At 48.5% G+C, this 22739-nt stretch overlaps 1 protein-coding gene across 2 annotated transcripts in view; it reads right to left on the bottom strand.

The window, feature by feature from the left end:
• Positions 1-5705: 5705 nt before the first annotated feature.
• Akap12 (A-kinase anchoring protein 12) overlaps positions 5706-22739 on the bottom strand; it is a 95179-nt gene continuing 78145 nt past the window's right edge. For both annotated transcript variants that reach the window (XM_052750963.1, XM_052750964.1), the window contains 2 exons: positions 8069-13016; positions 5706-6698 (listed from right to left, as the gene is read on the bottom strand). In XM_052750963.1, the coding sequence (XP_052606923.1) occupies positions 8077-13016 (4940 nt within the window). In that variant the 3' untranslated portion in view covers positions 5706-6698; positions 8069-8076. The remainder of the gene's footprint in view (positions 6699-8068; positions 13017-22739) is intronic.

Raw genomic sequence — 22739 nt, forward strand, 5'->3', positions numbered from 1 at the left:
TCCCACTTAATGAAGCTTCTCTCTGGGTTTTATAGAGGATCCTTTCCTAAGGGCCCATTTGTGATGTCTCTGATATGATGGGACTGTCACAGAGTTTTTCCTGTGTAGCCCTGGCTATCCAGGAATTCATTCTGTAGCCCAGGCTGGCCTTGAACTCAGAGATCATCCTGCCTCTGCCTCCTGAGTGCTGGGATTAAAGGCGTGCAGCATGTTCAACCATGCCCTGCCTTTCAAGGTATTTTAAAGTTTTACATTACCACAGAGGCCCCCAACTTTGTATGTCATAGAACTCTGCAGAAGGCTTGAGCAGAATGATTGTTGGCCCTACTCTTAAAAGGATGTGGATGATGGCTGTTTGAAACCTGGGGCCTATGCAGGGTCGCTTGGCTCGGCCTGGGAGGAGGGGACTGGACCTGCCTGGACTGAGTCTACCAGGTTGATCTCAGTTCTCGGGGGAGGCTTTGCCCTGGAGGAGGTGGGAATGGGGGGTGGGCTGGGGGGAAGGTGAGGGGGGCCGGAGGGGGGAGAAGAAGGCAATCCGTGGCTGATATGTAGAACTGAATTGTATTGCAAAATAAAAAAATTAAAAAAAAAAAAGGATGTGGATGAAGCCAGGCGGTGGTGGCACACACCTCTAATCCCAGCACTTGGGAGTCAGAGGCAGGTAGATCTTTGTGAGTTCAAGGCCAGCCTAGTCTACAGGGCGAGCTCCAGGAAAGGCACAAAGCTACACAGAGAAACCCTGTCTCGAAAAACAAAACAAACAAACAAAAAAAAGGATGGACTCGGGAGTTTCTTTTGTTGTTTTGGAGGTGTCCTGTAAAGCCAGGCTGGCTTCACACTCCCGATTCCTCTAGTCTACCCCTTCCGAGTGCTGGGATTGCAGGCAAATGCCACTACACCTGGTTTATGTGGCGCTAGCGATAGAATGCAGCACCGGGCGAGCATCCTACTAGCCGAATGACACCTCAGCCTGGGATAGTTTCTAAGAAGTCCCGGATGGTGCTGATGCTGATGCTGATCCCACTCAGAGCAGCACAGGTGTCCCGGTCATCTCTGCTGTCTGCTCTACTGTCCTTTCTTCCTTTCTGTTAGCTTCTCAGAAGGGGAAGATTTGGAAGGCCCCCAAGGTTGTTGTTCTGAACTTCCCGTCCTCGCTTCAGATGTGCTTGGACCCCAAGAATGTCATCAAAGAGCTGGGAGGAGTGGCGCATGCCTGGCATGCCGGTGCTTGGGAAGCAGAGACAGGAGGATTACCATGAGTTACAGCCCAGCCAGAACTATATAGTCAAACTGTCAGGAAACAAAAACAAAGGCCAGGCGCTTCAGGGGCTGAGGCAGGAGGATCATTATGTGTTCCAGCTGTGCCTGAGCTACAGCGTGAGGTCCAGGTTAGTCTGGAGTAAACTGGGACCTTGCTTACAGAGAAGGGAGAGAGGAGGAGGAGGAAGAAGGTGAAGAGGAAAAAGAGAGAAGGCAAAGTAATAGATGCACTAAATTTTCCAAGAAGCAAGTTGCCCTACCCTTCACATGGGTGGGGGGGGGGGAATAAAACAGCATCAAGGCCAGGTGTGATGGCACATGCCAGCACTCTGGAGGCAGAAACAGGTGATTCTCTATGAGTTTGAGGGCAGCCTGATCTACATAGCAAGTTCCAGGCCAGTCTCAAAATAAAGAAAGGCATAGATAGCATGAGAGACTACCCAGATTCAGATCACTGTAAGATCGCTGCTGGAAAAAGCTTCATAATCTTCCATCCTTTACAATTTTTCTATAAATATTTAGAAGAGCTGGGTGGTAGTGGTGCATGCCTTTAGTCCTAGCACTTGGGAGGCAGAGGCAGGCGGATCTCCAAGTTTGAAGCCAGCCTGATCTACATATTGAATTCCAGGACAACCAGGACTACATAGAGAAACCTTGTCTCAAGAAACAAATTACACAAATATTTAATGAAATAATGGGTTAAAACCTTCCTCTGGAAGTTCCAGATGGTTGTCACCCAATGTGGGTGATAAGAACTGAACTCTGGTCCTCTGCAAGAGCAGCAAACAGTCTTCACTGCTGAGCCACCTCTCCTGCCCGATTCTGCAAGTGATTTTTTTAAAAAAGATTTTTGTGTGTATGGATGTTTTCCTGTATGTATATCTGTGCACCATTTGCGTGTGGTCTTAGTTGGGTTTTCTGTTGCTGTGAAGAGACATCATGGGGCAACTCCTATAAAGGAAAACATTTAATTGGTGTGGCTCACTTACAGTTCAGAGGTGCAGTTATCATCACGGTGGGGAGCATTGTGATGTGCAGGCAGATTTGGTGCTGGTGAAGTAGCTGAGAGTCCTGCATCTTGCAGGCAACAGGTAATGGTCTGAAAGTCACATTGAGGGGAGCTTGAGTAAAAGAGACCTCAAAGCCCACCCCCATAGTAACACACATCCTCCAACAAGGCCACACCTCCTAATAATGCCATTCTCTATGAACTTATGGGGGTGTCTTAGTTAGGGTTTCTATTGCTGTGACAAAACACCGTGACCAAAAGGCAAGTTGGGGAGGAAAGGGTTTATTTGACTTACACTTCAGCATTAGTGTTCATCATTGAAGGAAGTCAGGACAGGAACTCACACAGGGCAGGCACCTGGAGGCAGGAGCTGATGCAGAGGCTATGGAGGGGTGCTGCTTACTGGTTTGCTCCCCCTGGCTTGCTCAGTCCACCTTCTTATAGAACCCAGGACCAACAATGGCACCACCCACCCTTGATCACTAATTGAGAAAATGCCTTACAGCTGGATCTCATGGAGGCGTTTCCTCAACTGAAGCTCCTTCCTCTGAATTCTCTAGCTTGTGTCAAGTTGATACGCAAAACCACCAGTACAGGGGCCAATTACATTCAAACTACCACACATGCCATGCCCACAGAGTCTAGAAAAGAGCACTGGATCCTTTGAAACTGGAGTTTCAGGTGGTTGTGAGTTGCCCTATGTGGGTGCTGGGAACCACACCTAAGTCTGCTGAGAGAACAGTAAGTGCTCTTAACGGCTGAGCCATGTCTCCAGCCTCGGAAGAGAGCGTTAAAGGGTCCTTTTTCTTTGGAAGTGTGGCCACTGGTTTGTTGCTCAAGCTCTTGTGGATAGCCCCACACCCGTGTGCACACTGGCAGTACTGACTGGACTTAGTTCTAAGGAGAGCAGAGTAGAACAGAGGAGAGGGAAGGAGAGGGAGGGGAGGAGGTGGGATATGACATGAAGTTGGGAGAAGCATGTGTTGGTAGTATACAGGGGAATGGTGGGTAGATGTAACTGAAATACATGCATGAAATTTTCAAAGAAAAAATATATACTTAAATCCCCCAAAGTCACCATTTAGCTGGGTGGTGGAGGCGCACACCTTTAATTCCAGCACTCGGGAGGTAGAGACAGGCGGATCTCTGTGAGTTGGAGGCCAACCTGGTCTACAGAGTGAGTTCCAGGACAGCCAGGACTGTTACACAGAGAAACCCTGCCTTGAAAAACAAAAAACAAAACAAAACAAAAAAAAGGACCGTTAATCATCTTCCATCCCCTGTTCCCAAGTCTCTCATCCTGTGGTCACCTCAGCCTAAACCTGTGTTGTCCCTTCTCTCGACTTTCTCAGGCACAAAAGGTATAGATTATACTAACCCCAGTGACAATAGGCAGGTGACCGATTCCCATGAGTGTGCAGTGCGGGGGGACACTCATTTCCAGGATCCCAGGAGGTGAGGTTGGGCAGGAGAAATGCTTTCACTAGACGGACCTGGAGCTTGCTGTGTAGTCCAGCCTGTCCCACATTTTCCTGCCCCTGCTCCTGAAATGCTAGGGTCAGAGACATGTCCCATCAGAATTGGAGAAAGAGGATCTCATTTTTTTTTTTTTTTTGAGATTTATTATGTATACAGTATTCTGCCTGCGTGTACACCTTCATGCCAAAAGGGGGCACCAGATCTCTTTACAGATGGTTCCGAGCCATCATCATGGGGTTGCTGGGAATTGAACGCTGCACCTCTGGAAGATCAGCCAGCGTGCTCTTAACCTCTGAGCCATCTCTCCAGCCCCTCTAATTCTTATCTGGCTATTAGTTGGTGTTTTAGTTACTTTCCTATTGCTGTGAAGAGACACTGTGACCAAGGCAACTTAATAGAAGAGTTCATTGGTGCTTACAGTTTCCAAGGGTGACGACCAGGGAGCATGGCGGCAGGCATGGGGCAGTAGCTGAGAGCTTACATCTTGAGACACAGCTAAAGGTCAGAGAGCTGACTGGGAATGACATGGGTTTTTGAAACCTCAAAGTCTACCCTCTCAGTAACACACCTCCACCAAAGCCACATCTCCTTATCCTTCCCAAGTCCCACCAACTAGGGACCAAGTATAAGGATTATGTCCTTAATTGCGTCACCAGCCTGCGACGGTGTCCCAGCCTAAAAAGCGGGTGTGCCTCTGTGAGTTCTCTTCCTTTCCACACTCTCTCCTTCTCTCTCTCTCTCTCTCTCTCCCTCCCTCCTACACACACACACACACACACACACACACACCACACCTCTCTCCCAATAAAGCTCTAGAAAGGTAACCATGGCTTGTGATTCTTCCGATCAGCACTCTCCTCCGCCGGCATGGCCACCACGGGCAGCAGCCAGCCATGAGCGCTGCAGCGTAACCAACACCAAGCATTCAAATATATGAGCCTAGAGTGGGCCATTCTTATTCAAAATACCACAGTTGATGTGTCAAGGGAAGTCCACACGGACTATCCAGAAACTACATTAAAACTGTGTTTACGTGTGTTATTATCTGCACATAGTAGAACTCAGTTCATCAGAATTGCAAGGCAAGTACCTTTCCTATTTGTGATGGTTTGAATAGGTATGGCCTCCATAGACTGGTGTGTTTGAATGCTTGGTCCATAGGGAATGGCACTGTTAGGAGGTGTGGCCTTGTTGAAGGAAGTGTGTCACACTGGAGGCGGGGTTTGAGGTCTCATATACGCTCAAGCTACCCCCAGTGTGGCACAGTCTCCTGTTGCCTGTGGATCAAGATGTAGAACTCTCAGCTCCTTCTCCATCACCATGTCTGCCTGCATGCCGCCATAATAATGGACGGAACCTCTGAAACTGTAAGCCAGCCTCCATTAAATGTTTTCCTTCATAAGAGCTGCCATGGTTATGCTGTCTCCTCACAGCAATAGAAACCATAACTAAGACACTATCTGAGCCATCTTGCCAATCCTTAATTTTTTGAAATAAAAAAACTATTTTTTTTTAATTTTTAAATAAAGTCTCAGTCATTCTTAGCTAGTCTGAAACCAGCAATTCTCTTGCCTCTGCCTTCTGAGTGCTGGGTGACAGGTGGACGCCACAACACCTGGTTGTTTCCTTCCACAAAACCCATCCCCATCATGCTTCCTCTAATTATGTGTCAAACCAGTGCAAAGTGGCGTCTTCACGTCTTCACGGGGTGATTGGTAACAAAGTTCCCGCTTCTCTGCCACCGTCGTCTTCTCCTTGGCAGTATTTTATTCTTACACAGTGCAGACAGCTAACTGGGAACAGCCCGGGTTTTTGAAGTCTCAAAGTCCACCCCCTCAGTGACACACCTCCACCGAGGCATATCTCCTTATCCTTCCCAAATCCCACCAACTAGGGGCCAAGAATTCCAGTAAGGGACTCAGGCCCCTTAGCACTTAATGAAAACCAGTGAATCTAAGTGAAGCAAATATTTTATTTAAATCAGTTGTCAAATCACAATTTATCCAAATGAACATAATGCAACATTGTTCTTAAAAGGGGCACAGATATAACACAGACACACTCCAGTATCTATCAAAATACCATTTATAAAGAATGGGACTCACTTCGTTCTGCGTATGAATTCGATCCAGCATATAAGAGTACAATCAAAAAAGTACAACAGATTTCCTTCTGCATAAGATGGAACACACCTCGCGGCCTTAGGCACACTCATCTGTCCATGTCATTAAGAGAAGGGGCTTAATCTGCCACTAAGGAGACTTCTTTCCAACCTGGACTGGATTAGAAAGAAACACGTCACAGTAATATTGGGACATTCTGGATGTTTCAAAATGGCGTTTTATTTCTGAGCTCGCTCTGCATAGGAAAATGGCCACTTTCAGAGGACGACTAACCCACGAACCTAAGCCTCAGTGAACTTTGAAAAGACTTGTACCTTCCTCCCAGGAATGTTATCTCTGTTTGCCACAGGCTATCTATGGTTGAGGCTTGGAGCTTCTCAAAGCTTCAATACGGCTGCACACCCGTTATATATTGCGTAATACAAAAGGCATGTGCTTAAACGGTAGGAAAAAATATACAATAGGTACAGGAGGAGGACTACATGAAACATACATATAAATACATAAAGGAGGTCGCTCCAGTTTGAGAAGTAGAACTAGGTATTGCCGACACGGGTTCCAGGCTGCGAATGGTAGGACCTTAAATCAGAAGTAGATGCTATCGAGGGGCAACTCAAAGGCAGTCTTGAAACAAGGGGATGGTAGCTGGCTCGAGCTCCCGGGGAAGCCTCAGGATTGTCAGGGGTGCTCTCCAAGGTTGAAGTCAGTTGGACGGCCCACGCTCCGATCTCAAGGGCCCAGGCAGTCTCGGTCTCCAGGTCCCGACAGCAGCATTTTGGTCCGTGGCTTGTCTTCACATTCCGGTCTTGCAAAGAGACGAGTAACTGCAGGAGGGAGAAAGGAGAGAAATGAAAACTCTCTCTTCCTCCCGCAGTTCACCGACAACAGAAGGACTGCGCAAGAGCTCCATGGGGACGGGGTGCATGGGACACCCGAACCGAACTCATTCTTGGCATTGGTTCTCTCGCTCCAAACCCCATCCTCTCAGAAAAGCCACAGGGAGTCCAGTTCTGCACACTCTGTGGTGCATCCTCCCCTGAAGCTGCCAGCTCCCCAACGCCCGCCCAGAGCGTTACAATTGGGCACAAACCCAGCTTGTGGAAGAAGTGTCATCACCCCGTGCCGACAGGGTATTTAAGCCCCCTCCTTTAGAAGCACCATGTGATTTCTCTCCTGTCCTCTTCCCCTGCCTCATCTCTGGGGGCTAGAGAGTCACCCAGGAGTGCTTGGCTCAAATATACCTTTTACTTTTAATTTGGCTTGATCTGGTTTACTGCGGCAGTGGAGGAACTTATTATTGGGGTACAGAAAGCCCATTACCTGCCACGGGTGTTGGGAATCAAACTCTTTCCCTCTCAAGGGCAGTACACATTCTTAACCACCAAGGCACCTCTCCAAGGCCTAAAACTAAAACGTTAAAAGTTTGGCTGAGGGGCTGGAGAGATGGCTCAGAGGTTGGGAACACCGACCAGGGGTCCTGAGTTCAGTTCCCAGCAACCACATGGTGGCTCATAACCATCTGTAATGAGATCTGGCGCCCTCTTCTGTATACATAATAAATAAATAAATAGATAGATAGATAGATAGATAGATAGATAGATAGATAGATAGATAGATAACCAAAAAACTGGAAGTAAAAAAAAAAGTTTGGTTGAGCTGGGTATGGCGGTATACTCCTTTAATCCCAGTATGGGAGGGAGAGGGACAGAGGCCAGCCTGGTCTACATGGTGAGTTCTAGGACAGTCAGGACTACATAGTGAGACCCTGTCTCAACAGAAAAAAAAAAAAAAAAAAGAGTAAAACGAAGCTATTGTTTTCATAACATCAGTAAGATTTAGTGGGATTTTGATGAGAAAAAAAAAAAAACACATGGGGGGCTGGAGAGATGGCTCAGTGGTTAAGATCAATGGTTGCTCTTCCAGAGGACCCGGGTTCAATTGCCACCAACATGGCAGCTCACAACTGTCTGTAACTCCAGTTCTAGAGGATCTGACACCCTCTCACAAGGAAAACATCAATGCACATAAAAATAAATTAAAAAAAAAAAGAAAAAGAAAAAAATAATTATCAACTAGATCTTACTCTAGTTACTAATTATTTCCAACTGAAGGTTCTGAATAAAATCAATTATCTGCTATGTAATTGTATAGGTGTGGGGCAGGGAACCAACCTTCCAGAAGGAAGTTTACCTACCCAACATCTTAGGATTCTTCCAAGTCTCCCTCAGGCTCCTGTAGGTCCTCTTCTGTCTGGGGCTTGATCTCCTTGACTGACTCGGTAGGCATTTTTCCTTCCTGAACCCCGACTTCCCAGGCATCTCCCTCCTCTGTGAGCTTTGGTCCATTGGTGTCTGGAGACTCTTTGGTTAGATTTCCCGAGGCATCGGCCTCTGCCTGGGCTGAGCTTTGGTGCTGGGGGCCATCAGCGGCATGCCCCTTTTGATCTTTGGATTCAGATGGCGGCTTCTCTACGCTTTCTCCTAATTTGGCACAATCATCCCCTGGCACAGGTTTGGCTCCGTTTCCATCTCCCTTGGCCTTAAGTGGGACAATTACCTCCTCACACTGCCGGTCTTTGACGCTGGTATTTTCAACTGCAAGCACATTGATCTTTTCTGACGACATCTCGTTCATGCCTTTGGAAGTATCAGAGAGGGCAAATCCCTCTTCGGCTGCAGCCGTTGGTGTTTCATCATCTTGGGCAGAGACTTGATGGCGGCCTTCTTCGTTGTCCAGCATCTGTTGAGCTCCCTGGCTATCAGCCTGCACCACGAGAACCTGTGCCTGTAAACCGGAAGCGCAGGCTTGGGGGGCCGTTTCTGTACGTGCGAACTGGTCAATGGCTGTCTGGATGACGTTCTGGACAAGCTTACTGCTCTCACTCTCCAGTTCTAGGAGCTCAGATTCAGCCTCGAGGCCTTCCTCCCTTGCTGCCTTCTCCTTACCATCAGGACCACCAACCTGCTCGTCATCTTCCTCTGACCTCTGCTCCTGGGATGGGCTTCTCTCTCCTTGTGGGTCAGAATGCAGGGTATCTTCAGGAGCGGGTGATGGTGTTATTCCTGGGACTGACTCTGCCTGAGCCGCGGGTCCCAAGGGCACAGTGTCCTCTCCATGCTGCAGAGTCCAGTAGTCACCCTTTTCAGAGGACTTTTCTGCTGGTATTAAGGGTGCACCCGCACACTCCAGACTGTCATCTGTTTCTGAAATCTTGACGGTGTCGGCAACCTCGCTCACAGGTCCGGCTGTTTGAGTTACTGGTGGCTCTGAGCTTTGAACTTGAGCTTCTGTGCAGCCTGCTTTGTCTGGGTCCGGGAGAGACGAGCTTCCTTCAAGGCTGCTCACTGCCTTTTCCCTCTCTGAGTCGGACATGTCAACTGTCTGGATGAGCTGCGGGTGGGCTTCCTCAGGCTCAGGAGAGGCCGTTGGCTGCCCATGTTCTTCACTCACTTCCTCTGGCTTTGTTTCCATTTTCTCCTTCTCAACATCAGTTCCCGTCTCTCTCCCCTCCGGGCTAAGACTCTGCACTTCTGGACTCTTGTTTCCTTGACGTTCAGGCACCCCCATCACTTCACCATCACGTGTCACCTCGGCAATCTTTTCTCGACCGTCGGGTCCATCGGTGTGCACAGATGCCTCCAGTCCTTCAACACATAGTTCGTCTTTGACTTTTCCACCATCCGAGTGGCCAGCCTCGTGACCCACCTCGGTCTCTGCCAGCACGGGCACTGCTTCCACAGAAAGTTCTTGCTGCATAGGTTCTGGAGCATCTCTTCCTGGTTTTTCCCCATGTCCTTCCTGGGGTGGCAAATTAGGTGGTATTGAAGGTCCCTCCTTCTGGTCGGGAGCTGCCTCTACCTCTGTGGCCTGGGACTGCCTGTCCGCGGCAAAGGCTTTACTGTCCTGGCTTTCAATGGCCTCGTCTGGCTGTGTCACCTCTGGGGTGTCTGAATCCGCGAGGGGGGTGCTTCCGTTTGTCTCGCTGTCTGTCAAGGTTTCGGATGAGTCGGGGGCTCCAGCTTGTTCCATCAGCTGCTGGGGCTCTACAGCCTGGCATGGGGTGACCCGCTCTTTCAACTCCACACCTGCGGTGACTTCGGGAACTTCTCTGAGGCTCTCTGGAGTACTCTGGACAATCTCAGGGCCCTGTGCAGAATGCTCCGCTTCAGCTCCCTGCAGGGGATCTTCCAGCACGACATCCCTCTCTTTCTCCGCAGCTAGCGCTTCGGAATCCTCTTCTGCCTCCTCCACCTTCTCCAGTGCTCCTGCTCTCTGTCCAGCCTGGGTGGCAGGCGCCTTGGACTCCCCTTTGACTTTTTCTGCAACTGCCTGGAGGACGGCTTGTGTCTGCCGCTCCTGCTCTTCTCTGTCCGGCGCACCACCCTCTACCTCCTGGACCGGGGTGGCTTCCTCTGTGGTGTCGAGGGAGTCGGTTAGTTGGGAAACTGCCGACACCATGTCTGTGGTCTCCTCTGCCCCTGATGCTTCTGTGACTTCTTCAGCGTGGAGAGCCTCTGTGGTTTCTGCAGCTGTCACGGCTTCCGAGGTGAATTCCACCTCGCTGGTCACTGTGTCGTCCTGGGCATCTCTGCCCTCTGGTAGGGTCTGGGCGGCCGCGGGGGATTCTTTTGCAATGACCTCCACGGCGGAGAGCGTGGCTTCGTCGCGGGCGAGCTCAGGAGGCTCTGTCACGGAAGCGGAGATCCAGGAAGGCGACCGCTCCTCGGCACTGGTGACGGCCCGGGTCCCGTCAATGACAGCCACGTTCACGGTGTGAACCAGCGTCTTACTAAGCTCCTCTGATACATACACAGGCCCCTGTAGCTGGGGTCTCTCCTCCCTCCCCTGAGCTTGCTGCACTTCCAACTTCTCCCTTTCGACAGCATCGTACTCGGACAGAGGCACAACAGCTGGAACATCAGGGTCATCTTCATTGATTTCTGTCGGGCCCGCCTCTTCAGCGGCGGCTTGTTCTTGCTTCCCGTCTGCCCTCTTCTTCCGCCGTCCGGGAATAAATTTCTTGATGGACACCCAAGATTCTTCTTTACTCGGTTCGACATCGGAAGCCAACGGCTCTATACCGGGCTCTTCGGTTTTCTCTTCCATCTTTGACTTGGATTTTTTTCTTGGAGTGACCAGTCTTTTAAACGACTCCCAGGTGGAGACACCTTCCCCTTCAGAAGGGCTTCCGGCTGGCTCGGGTGAGGAACTTCCCTGCGCCTGATCAGGTTCCTGGGTGCCGGCAGGGGCAGCATCTGTTCCAGCGTCTTTGACGGCGTCCTCCGCTCTGTGGCCATCCTCTCCCGCTGTTCTCGGCCCTCCTTCGTCATCCGAAGAGGATGCCTTCCTCGCTCTCTTCTTGGAGGATCCCACGCAAATCAACGCCTCCCAAGACACGGAAGTATCCACCTTGCGCTTTGGTTCTTCGGGCTTCTGCTCGTCTCCAACAGTTTTGGCTTCTTCTTGCATTTCTGACATGGTGCTCTCCGTGGACGACAGCGTGGCACTCTTGACCTTGTCCACGTCCTCTTCCTTGTCGCTCTCGGAAGGTCTTCGGACCCGTTTCTTGGGCGTCACCATCTTTTTGAATGATGCCCAGGGGGTGATCCCTTCCCTCTTTTTCTCGCCATCAGAAGTAGCGCCCTCCTCGGCTTCTCCTTCCTGGCGTGCTTCCAACAGCCCCCTCTCCAGGGACGTGATCTCCTCGGGCTCTTCTGGGGAGGATGCCGAGCTGTCTCCCTTCTGCTCATCCGCGCTCTCTGGGGACTCGGTTTGAACCTGTGGCTCTCCCGGCTCTTCGTCTCCCCCGCCCCGTCGTTTCCCCTTCTGCTTCTTCCCAGAGAGCTTCTTCAAGCCCGAGCTACTGAAGAGCTTCTTCAGCGGGCTCCCCTGGACCTTCATCCTCTCCTGAGAGGACAGCATCTCCACCTCACTGACAATGCCTTCCGGGTGCTTGGGCATCATCTTCTCGTCGGGACTTAGATCCGTCAGCTGCGTATGGTCACCTCCGGAGACACACACTTCTTTGCTCTTCACCAGCTCCTCCGTAGCCTGGGCTTCCTGGGGGGCCTCCTTGGTCTCCGCTGGTTTTCCAGGGGACAGGGATTCTCCCGTTTCTTCCACGTCCCCTTTGGTCTCCTCCCCGACTTCCTGCTCCTCTGCCGTCTTCTCTAGGGTGCTCGTGGTGCTCACGTGGACTTCTGCAACCACTTCTTGGTGGGCTTCTATTTTGTCATCAAACACTTCCGTTGCCAACGGGGCACACTTCTCCTCTGATGATCCCTCCAGGCCACTGACCTGATCTTCCAAGGGCAGCTCCACCTTCTCATAGTCTGCGGACAACCTGGCCTCGTTTGTGCCTTCGGCGGGCTCCTGCTGCTCGGAGGCGGCTGGGGCTTGCTCAGAAGGACTTTCTTCTCTCTTTTCGTTTTCTTCTTCGTTGACTTTCTCTGCCTCTTGCTCCTTTTTCTTCTCGGACGTTTCCAGTTCATCCTCCTTCGGCTTCTTGAAGCTGGTCTTTTTGCGCCAGCCGGCCCAACCGTGAGTGAAGAACTTCTTGAAGGAAGAGGTTGTCTCGCCGCTGGCCGGGCTGGTGGGAGACTCTGCGGACTTTGCGGGTTCTTTCTCACGTTTTTCTTCTCCTTCATCCTTGGCTTCTTCCTCAGCCACTTGGCCAGATTCAGCCTGAAGGGGAATTTCTTCTGTGCTGCTCTGTGCTTGCTTCGGGGCGCCCTCTGGCTTCTCTATGGATTGCTTCAGCTCGCTTTCTTTGGACGCTGACTCTCCGGTCTCCGTGGCAGGCTCCTGGTGGTCACCCGCTCCAACTGTGGCTTCTGGCCCTTCGCCTTCATCTTTTTTGACAGTGAGTAGCTGGACAGTATCAGACTTCTCATTTTTATCCTTCTTCACAGTGAATTTAAAGCCAACAAACTTAAATACCTTCTTAAAGCCGACATCATTAGCCTGGGACTCAGCGGGCTGGGCCATCTCTTCCGCGTTGCTTTCTGGAGCAGGGATCTGTTCGATGATTTCAGGTGCTTCCTCCTGCCCATCCTTTGTGATGTCTTCAACAACGGCAGAGTTGGCAGCCATTTCTTTAGCTCGGTCTTTTTCTCTCACATCTTCTGACTCTCTCTGTCCAACTATTTAACAAGAGAGAAAGGAGAGGGGAACTCTCATTAATACTAAGTAAGGTACTGTAGAGACTATGTGGGTATTGTAAATGTTTATCACATGGGCAATGGCTGCTCTTTTCAAAGGGCCATCAAAACTTGAAGTTCAAAGGTTCTACACACTCGCTCTTTACCCTTCCTTGGCTATCAAGAAATTAGTTACGTGGGCTGGAGAGATGGCTCAGTGGTTAACAACACTAGCAGTTTTTGTAGAGGACCTGAACTCTATTCCAAGCAACCACACGGTAGCTGGGTGTGACTCCCTCTTCTGGCCTCTGTGGGCACTGAACCCACGTTGTACACATAGAATAATAGTAAGTATTATTAGAAGTAAATAGTAAGTAATAGAAGTAAACATAAACCTCAAAAAGCAAACAAATGGGCTGGAGAGATGGCTCAGAGGTTAAGAGCACTGGCTGTTCTTCCAGGTCCTGAGTTCAATTCCCAGCAACCGCATGATGGCTCACAACCATCTGTAATGAGATCTGGTGCCCTCTTCTGGCCTGCAGGCATACATGCTGTATACATAGTAAATAAATAAATCTTAAAAAAAAAAAAAAAAGCAAACAAACACCCCAATACGTGAGTAGTAATACAAAACCAAACAAAATCCAATAAACAGGGACCAAGGAGTACTATTTAAAAAAGGGGGTGGAGGGTAGGGCTGGAGAAATGGCTCAGTGGTCAAGATGGCAGCTCACAAGTGTCTGTCACTCCAGTTCCAGTGGGTCTGACACCCTCACACAGACATGCATGCGGGCTAATCACCAGTGCACACAAAATAAAAATAAGTTAATCCAAAAGAAAGCCAGGCTCGGCATGGTTGATACGTGACTTTAATCCCAGCACTTGGGAGGCAGAAGCAGCAGATACCTATGAGTTCAAGGCCAGTGTGGCCTGCAGAGTGAGTTCAAAGCCAGCTAGGGGCTACACAGTGAGACCCTGTCTCCAAGCAAAACACAACCAAAAGACAAAGTATGTGCATGTGATGTTACATATGTACACGTCTGTGTGCCTGCATGCATGATGGTACTGAGGTCTTTCTCAGTCTCTCCTTTTGTTTATTTTTCATGTGTTTACTTGGTGTTGGAGGGTCCTGCCACAAAGCACATTTGGAGGTCAGAAGAGGTGGGAGATGGCCCTCTATTCCAGTGGTTGAACTCAGTTCCTCACACATGACATAAGCACCTTTGCCCACGGAACCATCTGACTGAACCTGGAGACTAGATGGCTTGACTAGATGGCTAGCAAGGCCTGCGACTCCTCCTGCTTCCACTTCCTTTTTCTGCGGGTTCTGGGTGGAACTCAGGTCCCCATGCTTTTGTGGTGGGCGCTCTACACTAGCCTCAAGAAACATGTTTTATAGAGGAAAACAAGTGGATAAACAGACAAAACTTTCCAGTTTGATCCATGGAGTCATTCTCTTTAGTTCATTAGTTACTTTGCAGATAGACCTCACTTAGCCCAGGCTGGCCTTGAATTTACTATGTAGCCAAGAATGTCCTTGAACTCCTGTTCTCTCGCCTCTGTCGCCAGGTGCTGGAATTACAAGCATGTGCCACCATGCTTATGTCTCTCTTTAGAATTTTAGAAGGAGTGGGGCTGGAAAGATGGCTCTGGGGTTAAGAGCACTGTTGCTCTTGCAGGGTAACAGGTTCGGGTCCCAGCACCTACATGATGGCTCACAACCATCTATAACTCCAGCTCCAAGAGACCTGATCTCCTCAGGCCCCTGGCATGGTATAGGGTACACACACATATATACAGGCAAAACACTCACATAAAATAATAAACCTAAAAAAATAATTTGGGGGTTATATCACTGTGCTAATTTTTTCCTTCAAGACAAGGTTTATCTGTGTAGCTTTGGTGCTAATTTTAGGTCAACTTGACATAACACATTCATCTCAGAGAAGAAAATGCTTCCATAAGATCCGGCTGTAGGACATTTTCTTAATTGGTGATTGACGGGGAGGGCTCAGCCTGTTGTGGGTGGGGCTGTCCCTGGGCTGGTGGTCCTGGGTTCTATAAGAAAGCAGGCTGAGAAAGCCATGATGAACAAGCCAGGAAGCAGTACCCCTCCATGGCCTCTGCATCAATTCCTGCCTCCAGGATCCTGCCCTGTTTGAGTTCCTGCCCTGACATCCTTTGATGATGAACAGTGATGTGGAAGTGTAAGCCAAATAAGCCCTTTCCTCCCCAACTTGCTTTTTGGTCATGGTGTTTCATCTCAGCAACAGAAATTCTAACTAAAACAATCACAATATATAAATAATGCATTATTAAGTTAGGCGGGGGAATTAGCTCTGTGGTAGTACACTTGCCTAGCACACTCCAGGCTATGGAGTTTGAGTTCCAAACCAAATAAAAAGGTCTACAGGACTAGGAGGTTTGTTATTTGGGAAACTAAGGCAGAAAGGATTTCAAGCTTGAAGGCTATGTGGTGAGACCTCATCTCAAAAATCAAAAGATAAAGCCAGATGTGGTGGCAAATGTTTTAATCCTCTAGCACTTGGGAGAGGCAGAAGCAGGTAGATTTCTGTGAGTTCCAGGCCAGCCTAGTCTACATAATGAGTTCCAGGACAGCCAGAGCTATATGACAGATGGACTGTCTGAAATAAATAAATAAACCAAAATAATAAAAAATTTTAAAATGGTGGTAGGAAACAGTATAAGGAGCAAAAGTTGTTAAATTCATGGGGTGAAAAGTTGTCAGGAAGCATAAAGTTTTGGAGTATCAAGACACAGGTGATAATTTCAAAAAATTACCCTTACAATGGAAAAATCTAACAGGTGCCACCATACCCAAGTGATCAGGCTGGACATCCTTGCAGGAGACTCTGAGAAGGCACAAGTCAATCCCAGATTCCCAGTGAATGGAATCCAGTTGTCAGGAAATGATCAGCCACATGCACAGTGTCAAACAACCAGGTCTGGTGAGCACAATGTCACAGAAGGCCAAAATCAAGCATGAAGGACTACCTGCAAGAAACTTCCAATGGGGCCGGGTGGTGCTGCTGGGTGGTGGTGCATGCCTTTAATCCCAGTACTCGGGAGGCAGAGGCAGGTGGATCTTTGTGAGTTCGAGGCCAGCCTGGTTTACAGAGTGAGTTCCAGAACAGCCAGGGCTACACAGTGAAGCCCCGTCTTGAAAAAAAAAAAAAAAAAGAAAGAAAGAAAAGAAAAGAAAAGGGAAAGAAAGAAAGGAAGGAATGAAGAAAGAAGCTTCAAACGGCCGGAGAAGAGGGAGAAAGAGTGTGGCAGGCTATAGATGCTCATGTTTTCTTTGTTTTTTGGTTTTTTTTTTTTCCTTAAGTTGGCATTTAAAAAAAATCATTGGGTGTAAAAAGCAAGACAACACGATGTAATGAAGCTGGGGGGTGGGTGGGTAACTGTAGTAACTGGGAGAATTAGGAACATAGCAACCAGAGATCCCTCTCCCCTGCTTCTAATCAGACAAACACTCAATGTGGGAAAAGCCACTGAAAGGATATTTTGGGGTCTTGGGGGGCGGGGGAACAGGCAGTGAGAATGACTTAAGATTAGTTGTTTATTTCTGCTAAGAGGAAGTGCAGACTTCTCTTGCTCAAACAAATAACTTCATTTTAGCCTAAATCCTCTGTCCTGTCTTTCACATATCATCATCACGGGGAAGGATTAGGTATGTAATATGTTTTAGTTTTGTTTGCCTGAGTCTAATTTCCTCTACATGACACGTACTTCTTTATCTAATAGATTAAAAAGGTCAGTTAAAACTGGCACAAAATTTAGCTACTTGGAAGGCAAGGGCAGGTGGATTGGAAGTTCAGTGCCAGTGTGGGCTACATCGTAAGACTCAACATAATATCAAGGCTGGGAATGCAGCCCTGTGATAGTATGCAAAGGCCCTGTGTTCCACATTTAGGACTAACAATAAGGAAGGAGGGTGCTGGGGAACTGGAATAGTTTCGTCTACCATCTATGACAAGCTCCAGCAGCCCGTGGCAGTACAGGGGGATCATAGTTAATACATGCATATTTCAAAATTGCTAAAAAAGATTTTTAGTGCTGTCACAATAACACAGTAACATAATAGTTATGTTAATTAGCTTGACTGAATACATAATTTGTATATGGAGCCAAGATCTTGGAGTTCTTAGCCTCTAGAACCATGTGCCAAATAAATTTCTGTTTACCACTTAAAAACATGAAAAAGAGGGGCTGGAGAGATGGCTCAGAGGTTAAGAGCACTTGCTGCTCTTCCAGAGGTCCTGAGTTCAATTCCCAGCAACCACATGGTGGCTTACAACCATCTGTAATGATATCTGGTGCCCTCTTCTGGCATGCATGCAGAACACTGTATACATAACAAATAATAAATCTTTAAAATAAAAAACATGAAAAAGAGGGAGGGGGACAAAAATTGAACTTTGATGAAACAGTACCATACTCCAGAAATACACACAATTATTATTTCCTTATTGAAAATATAAAGTTAGCTGGGTGGTGGTGGCACAAGCCTTTGATTTTTAAAAACATTTGGAATAAGGAAATTGGGTTAAGTTCCCACTGGGTGCTTGGAGCATTTCCACCAGCTGTTTCTTTTCTTTCCTTTGATTTATTTGAGACAAGGTTTCACATAACCCAGGCTGGCATCCAGCTGGAGATCTTTTTTTTTCTTTCATTTTTTAAGGTTTTATTATTTATTTATGTATATGAGTGCTTTATCTGCATGTATAACTTTATGTCAGAAGAGGGCGTCAGATCCCCCTAGAGATGGTTGTGAGCCACCATGTGGTTGCTGGGAGTTGAACTCAGGACCTCTGGAAGAGCAGGCAGTGCTCTTAACCTCTGAGCCATCTCTCCAGCCCCACCCCCAAGCTGGAGATCTTAGGATAACCTTCAAATTCTGACTGAGGTTACAGAAATGCACCACTAAGCCCGTTAATGCGGTGCCGAGGATTGAACCCTGGGCTAAGCAAGCCCTCATGCCCAATGTTCAAAAATATTCTAATACAAGAAGAGATGTAACCTCCTTTTATTTTTTGAAGGGGGGTTATTGTGGACTTGTGGACTGTATTACATGCACGTGTGGGTGGTGGTGGTGGGGGATCCAATCAGTGACAAACTAACAAATTTTACCAGTAATCAGTAAAAGTATAAACTGAGTATCTTTAAAAAAAAAAAAAGATTTATGTATTTATTAGGTATACAGTGCTCTGCATATATTTCTGCACACCAGAAGAGGGCACCAGATCTCATTATAGATGGTTGTGAGCCACCATGTGGTTGCTGGGACTTGAACTCAGGACCTCTAGAAGAGCTGCTGATACTCTTGACCTCTGAGCCATCTCTCCAGCCCTAAATTGAGTATCTTGCCACAAGCCCAAGACTAACTCACCCACTGCCTCCTCTGGGTTTTTTTATTTTTACGTGTATGAATTTTTTTTTTTTTTTTTTTGGTTTTTCGAGACAGGGTTTCTCTGTGTAGCTTTGCGCCTTTCCTGGAACTCACTTGGTAGCCCAGGCTGGCCTCGAACTCACAGAGATCCGCCTGGCTCTGCCTCCCGAGTGCTGGGATTAAAGGCGTGCACCACCACCGCCCGGCTGTGTATGAATATTTTGCCAGCATGTTATGGACACATGTCCACCACTCTCAGAAGGTCAGGAGAGAGGGGGATGGTTGTGAGCCACCACGTGGTTCCTGGACACTGAACACAGGTCTTTCTCAAGAACAAGTGTTTTTAAACACAGAGCCATCTCTCCTGGCCCCATCCCTTTTCCCTTTTAATTCTTCATTGGAATGTTTTAGAGCTGACCTAAGGGATACCAAACAGATACCACCAGACATTTGTGTGTGTGTGTTTTGTTGTTATTGGGTTTTTTTTTGTTTTGGTTTGGTTTGTTTTTTTTTTGAGACAGGGTTTCTGTGTAGCTTTGGAGCCTTTCCTGGAACTCACTCTGGAGCCAGGCAGGACGTTGCATTGGTGGTGCAGTGGTGAGCATAGCTGCCTTCCAAACAGCTTCCTGACAGATAAAGAAGGGCTAAGCAACAGGTAAGTGCAAGTCTTAACTGACCTACTTGTCTACAATACCCTTGTAGGTAAAAATCTTTTTTTTTTTTTTAAGAGCTGAGGACCGAACCCAGGGCCTTAGCTCTTGCTAGGCAAGCGCTCTACCACTGTGTTAAATCCCCAACCCTGTAGGTAAAATCTTAGACACTACTGTCAGAACAATCTTCCAGATGCGACGGTAGCTCATCAGCATGACATCCATTTCTTACCCCCCCCCCCCACACACACACCCAAACACCATTTGCCTGTAATGTTGGACACTCACAGTTTTGTGGGTCTCGGCCTCCACTTGCCTCCTGCCTCAACCCGGACCCCAATCTGTACAGAACTTACAGGGAGGTTCTACTTCCAAAAAATTCGGCCTCTACTGCATAGCCAAGCTATCAAACATCTGGTGGCCCGGGGCCTTGGGCTTATTCTTCGCAACTACCGGGCCCAAGGCCGTTTAAATCAGGTTCCAACAGGATCCAGAACTGTCCTCGTGCACCCCTGTGGCGCACACGCGCATTTGCACAGCCTACATCCTGCCCCCACGTCATGCACTTGAACCCTTGGCCAATGCCAGGACTCTGTTTCCTGACCGCGAGTCGGCACAGTAATGCAGCAGCCCACGCAAACAGACTCCATCCGCCTCCCTCCACGCTCTATGCTTGCCCTCTCCAGACTGGGAAGGAAGGGGTACAGTGACCTCTCCAGTCTTGGGTCATTTTCTATCTCCCCTCCGACAGCCACCTCAGTGCCTTTTCCAAGCTAGGGTATTGAAGACTGTGCCCTCTGTCTGGCAAGTGATATCTGCTCTTTAAGTTACTGCCCCTGTGTTAAAAATCTACGATGCTGCCAGGCGGTGGTGGCACACGCCTTTAATCCCAGCACTCGGGAGGCAGAGGCAGGCGGATCTCTGTGAGTTCGAGGCCAGCCTGGGCTACAGAGTGAGTTCCAGAAAAGGGGCAAAGCTACACAGAGAAACCCTGTCTCGAACCCCCACCCCCCAAAAAAAATCTATGATGCTCTCATCTCCAGGTTAGACTGAGGAGGGTTTAGCATTTGCAGAAAATGACCTTCATGGAGGCTTGGCTCGCCCCTGCTCTCCAAGGCTAAGTCCACTTCAAGGGCAGGGAGCTCAGGGTTGGAAAGCAATGCGCTCGCTCTCTGTCCTGCCCTGCTGTGACCCTCACCCACCATCTAGAGGGGTCGCCTTTCCCAGCCACGCAGCGCTACTTACTTCCCGGGGGTGGGGATGGGGGTCGCTACTTACAGCAGAAGTTACTCCACCAGGGCATGGTGGCGGGTGGCCGGGGACAGGGGCCCGCGTGGCCCGGCTAGCTTCTCCCGGCTGCCCCATCGCGGGACACCAACCGGCCGCGGGGCGGTCTCCGGCCACCCGGGTGGAGAGGGGCACCCCCTGGGGACGGCTACCCACGTCACAGAGGCGGGGCACTGTCTGCCAGGTGACCAAGGCCAGCCCCTCCCCCCACACCAGAAGATTCTAGGATCACGTGTGGGGGCTTCGCCCCTCTGCCCTCGTCCAGTCCCTGCTCTGTGTTATCATCTACATTTAACCCTCAGAGTAATGGCCACAGGGTGTGGGTGTGGCTTGGGTGTAAGCATTTTCTTTATAAAAACCAACTGCAAGCCGGGCCAGGCCGTGTTGGCGCATGCCTTTAATCCCAGCACTTGGGAGGCGGAGGCAGGCGGATCTCTGTGAGTTCAAGACCAGCCTGGGCTACAGAGCGAGTTCCAGGACAGGCTCCAAAACTACACAGAGGAACTCTGTCTCCAAAAAACAAAAAAACAAAAACAAAACAAAACAAAAAAACCCAACCAACTGCAGTGTTGGTATGTTCCAGGGCCAAGTTCTTCCCTATAGCCACATTAGACATGTAGTCTTAGAGGTTGAAGGCAGAGCCTCTAACTGCCCTAGAAGACACAAGAACTTCAAAAATGGCAACATAGGGAGAGCCCCTACAGTGACTTGGGGGGACAATTTGGCATTTATTACAATGCTAAACATACTGTTATCCTGTGAGAATGCAGTCAGGATCCTTGGCACTCACAAAGATGAGTAGGAAGCTGCAGTCCACACACACACACACACACACACACACAACTATACTCGGGCACTGATTTCAGCTTCACTCATAACTGTTATGACAGGGGATTGGCTAAGGACGAATGAATAGGTAATAAGGGGAGTGTTAGGGATATTATACTTTCTGATCCTAATTATATTGGCCGTATGCACACCCCTGACATTTGTCAAAATCCATAGACTGTACACCACCAGGACTAAACCCACACACTGCACTCTCTTGAGTGTTCATGCTCCATCATACATCCAAAATGAAGGAGCCACTTTGGGAAAGGATTTTGACAGTGAAGACAAGGAGTAACTTGTACATGGAAACTCTTGATAGTTTCAGTGTGAAAAGTGGGGTTTACTCACGCTTAACAGCCGTGCTTTTTAAAATAAACCTAACCAAAAAGAATACACACACCCCATCCACCAAGACTACCTGGCCATCATTTTGAAACAAAGAGGAGAAAACAAGACAAAAAACAAACAAACAAAACAACTGGCGAAGATAGGAAGTATTGACGATGCTAAATCAGAATCTGTCAGTTCAGAGACCCGGAGGACCAATCAATTCTACAGAGAGGAAGTTGGGGGTGGGGAGGGGACACTCCATCACTTTTACGGGACAAGTGTCATTGTGCACAGTATCCTGAAGAAGTCACATATCATCATCTCAATGCATTTTGGTGAAGAGTACAAAAACCTAAATTGAACCAAAGGGGAAAGACACAGCATAAAATAAAAGCACCAAAAAATAATAATAAGGGGCTGGAGAGATGGCTCAGAGGTTAAGAGCACTGGCTGCTCTTCCAGAGGTCCTGAGTTCAATTCCCAGCAACCATATGGTGGCTCACAACCATCTGTAATGAGATCTGGTGCCCTCTTCTGGCCTGCAGGCATACATGCAGGCAGGACACTATATACATAATAAATAAATAAATCTTTAAAAAAAATAATAATAATAATAATAATAAATCACAAATTAAAAAAAAGTTCTAGATTAGGGCTGCAAAATGCCATCCTTTGAGCAAGATGCAGCCACTACAATCACAGAGTCAAGCAGCTGCAGATACCTGGACTGGGTTTGCTTAAGAACAGTTTTAGACATGGGTGGAGGAAGGGCTTAGGGAAAGGGGCGGGGCTACCTCTCACCGCTCAACTATTTGGCTAAATGGTTTGCTATGAATGTAGAGTCAGGGAGAGGATGAATCATTGCCTTCAGAGCCTTCCACTGGTGACCCGTGGGCACTTCCAACCCAGTGCTCACACAGCACAGAGGGCCCTGGTTAGACTGAATGATGGGTCACCAAACAAAACCAAGTCATGAACCTGGGAAAGCCAGTGGTAGGGATAAGAGGGGGAGGTTGGTAGAGATTGGCTGGAAGGGATAAAAGAGAGACATGTGAGTGTAGTGGTGGTGAGGTGTCACTAGTACATTATATACATGGAGGAGATTGTCCAAGAACAAACATTGCTCCACAGGGCAGGTGAAGAGAGGTGCCTGTCACCAATCCTGATGATCTGAAAGGAGAAAACCAGCTCCCAGAAGTTGTCCTCTGACTTCCG

Source organism: Peromyscus californicus, unplaced genomic scaffold, assembly GCF_007827085.1.
Source record: "Peromyscus californicus insignis strain IS unplaced genomic scaffold, ASM782708v3 Scaffold_22__1_contigs__length_63687245, whole genome shotgun sequence".
Taxonomy (NCBI): Eukaryota; Metazoa; Chordata; class Mammalia; order Rodentia; family Cricetidae; genus Peromyscus; species Peromyscus californicus.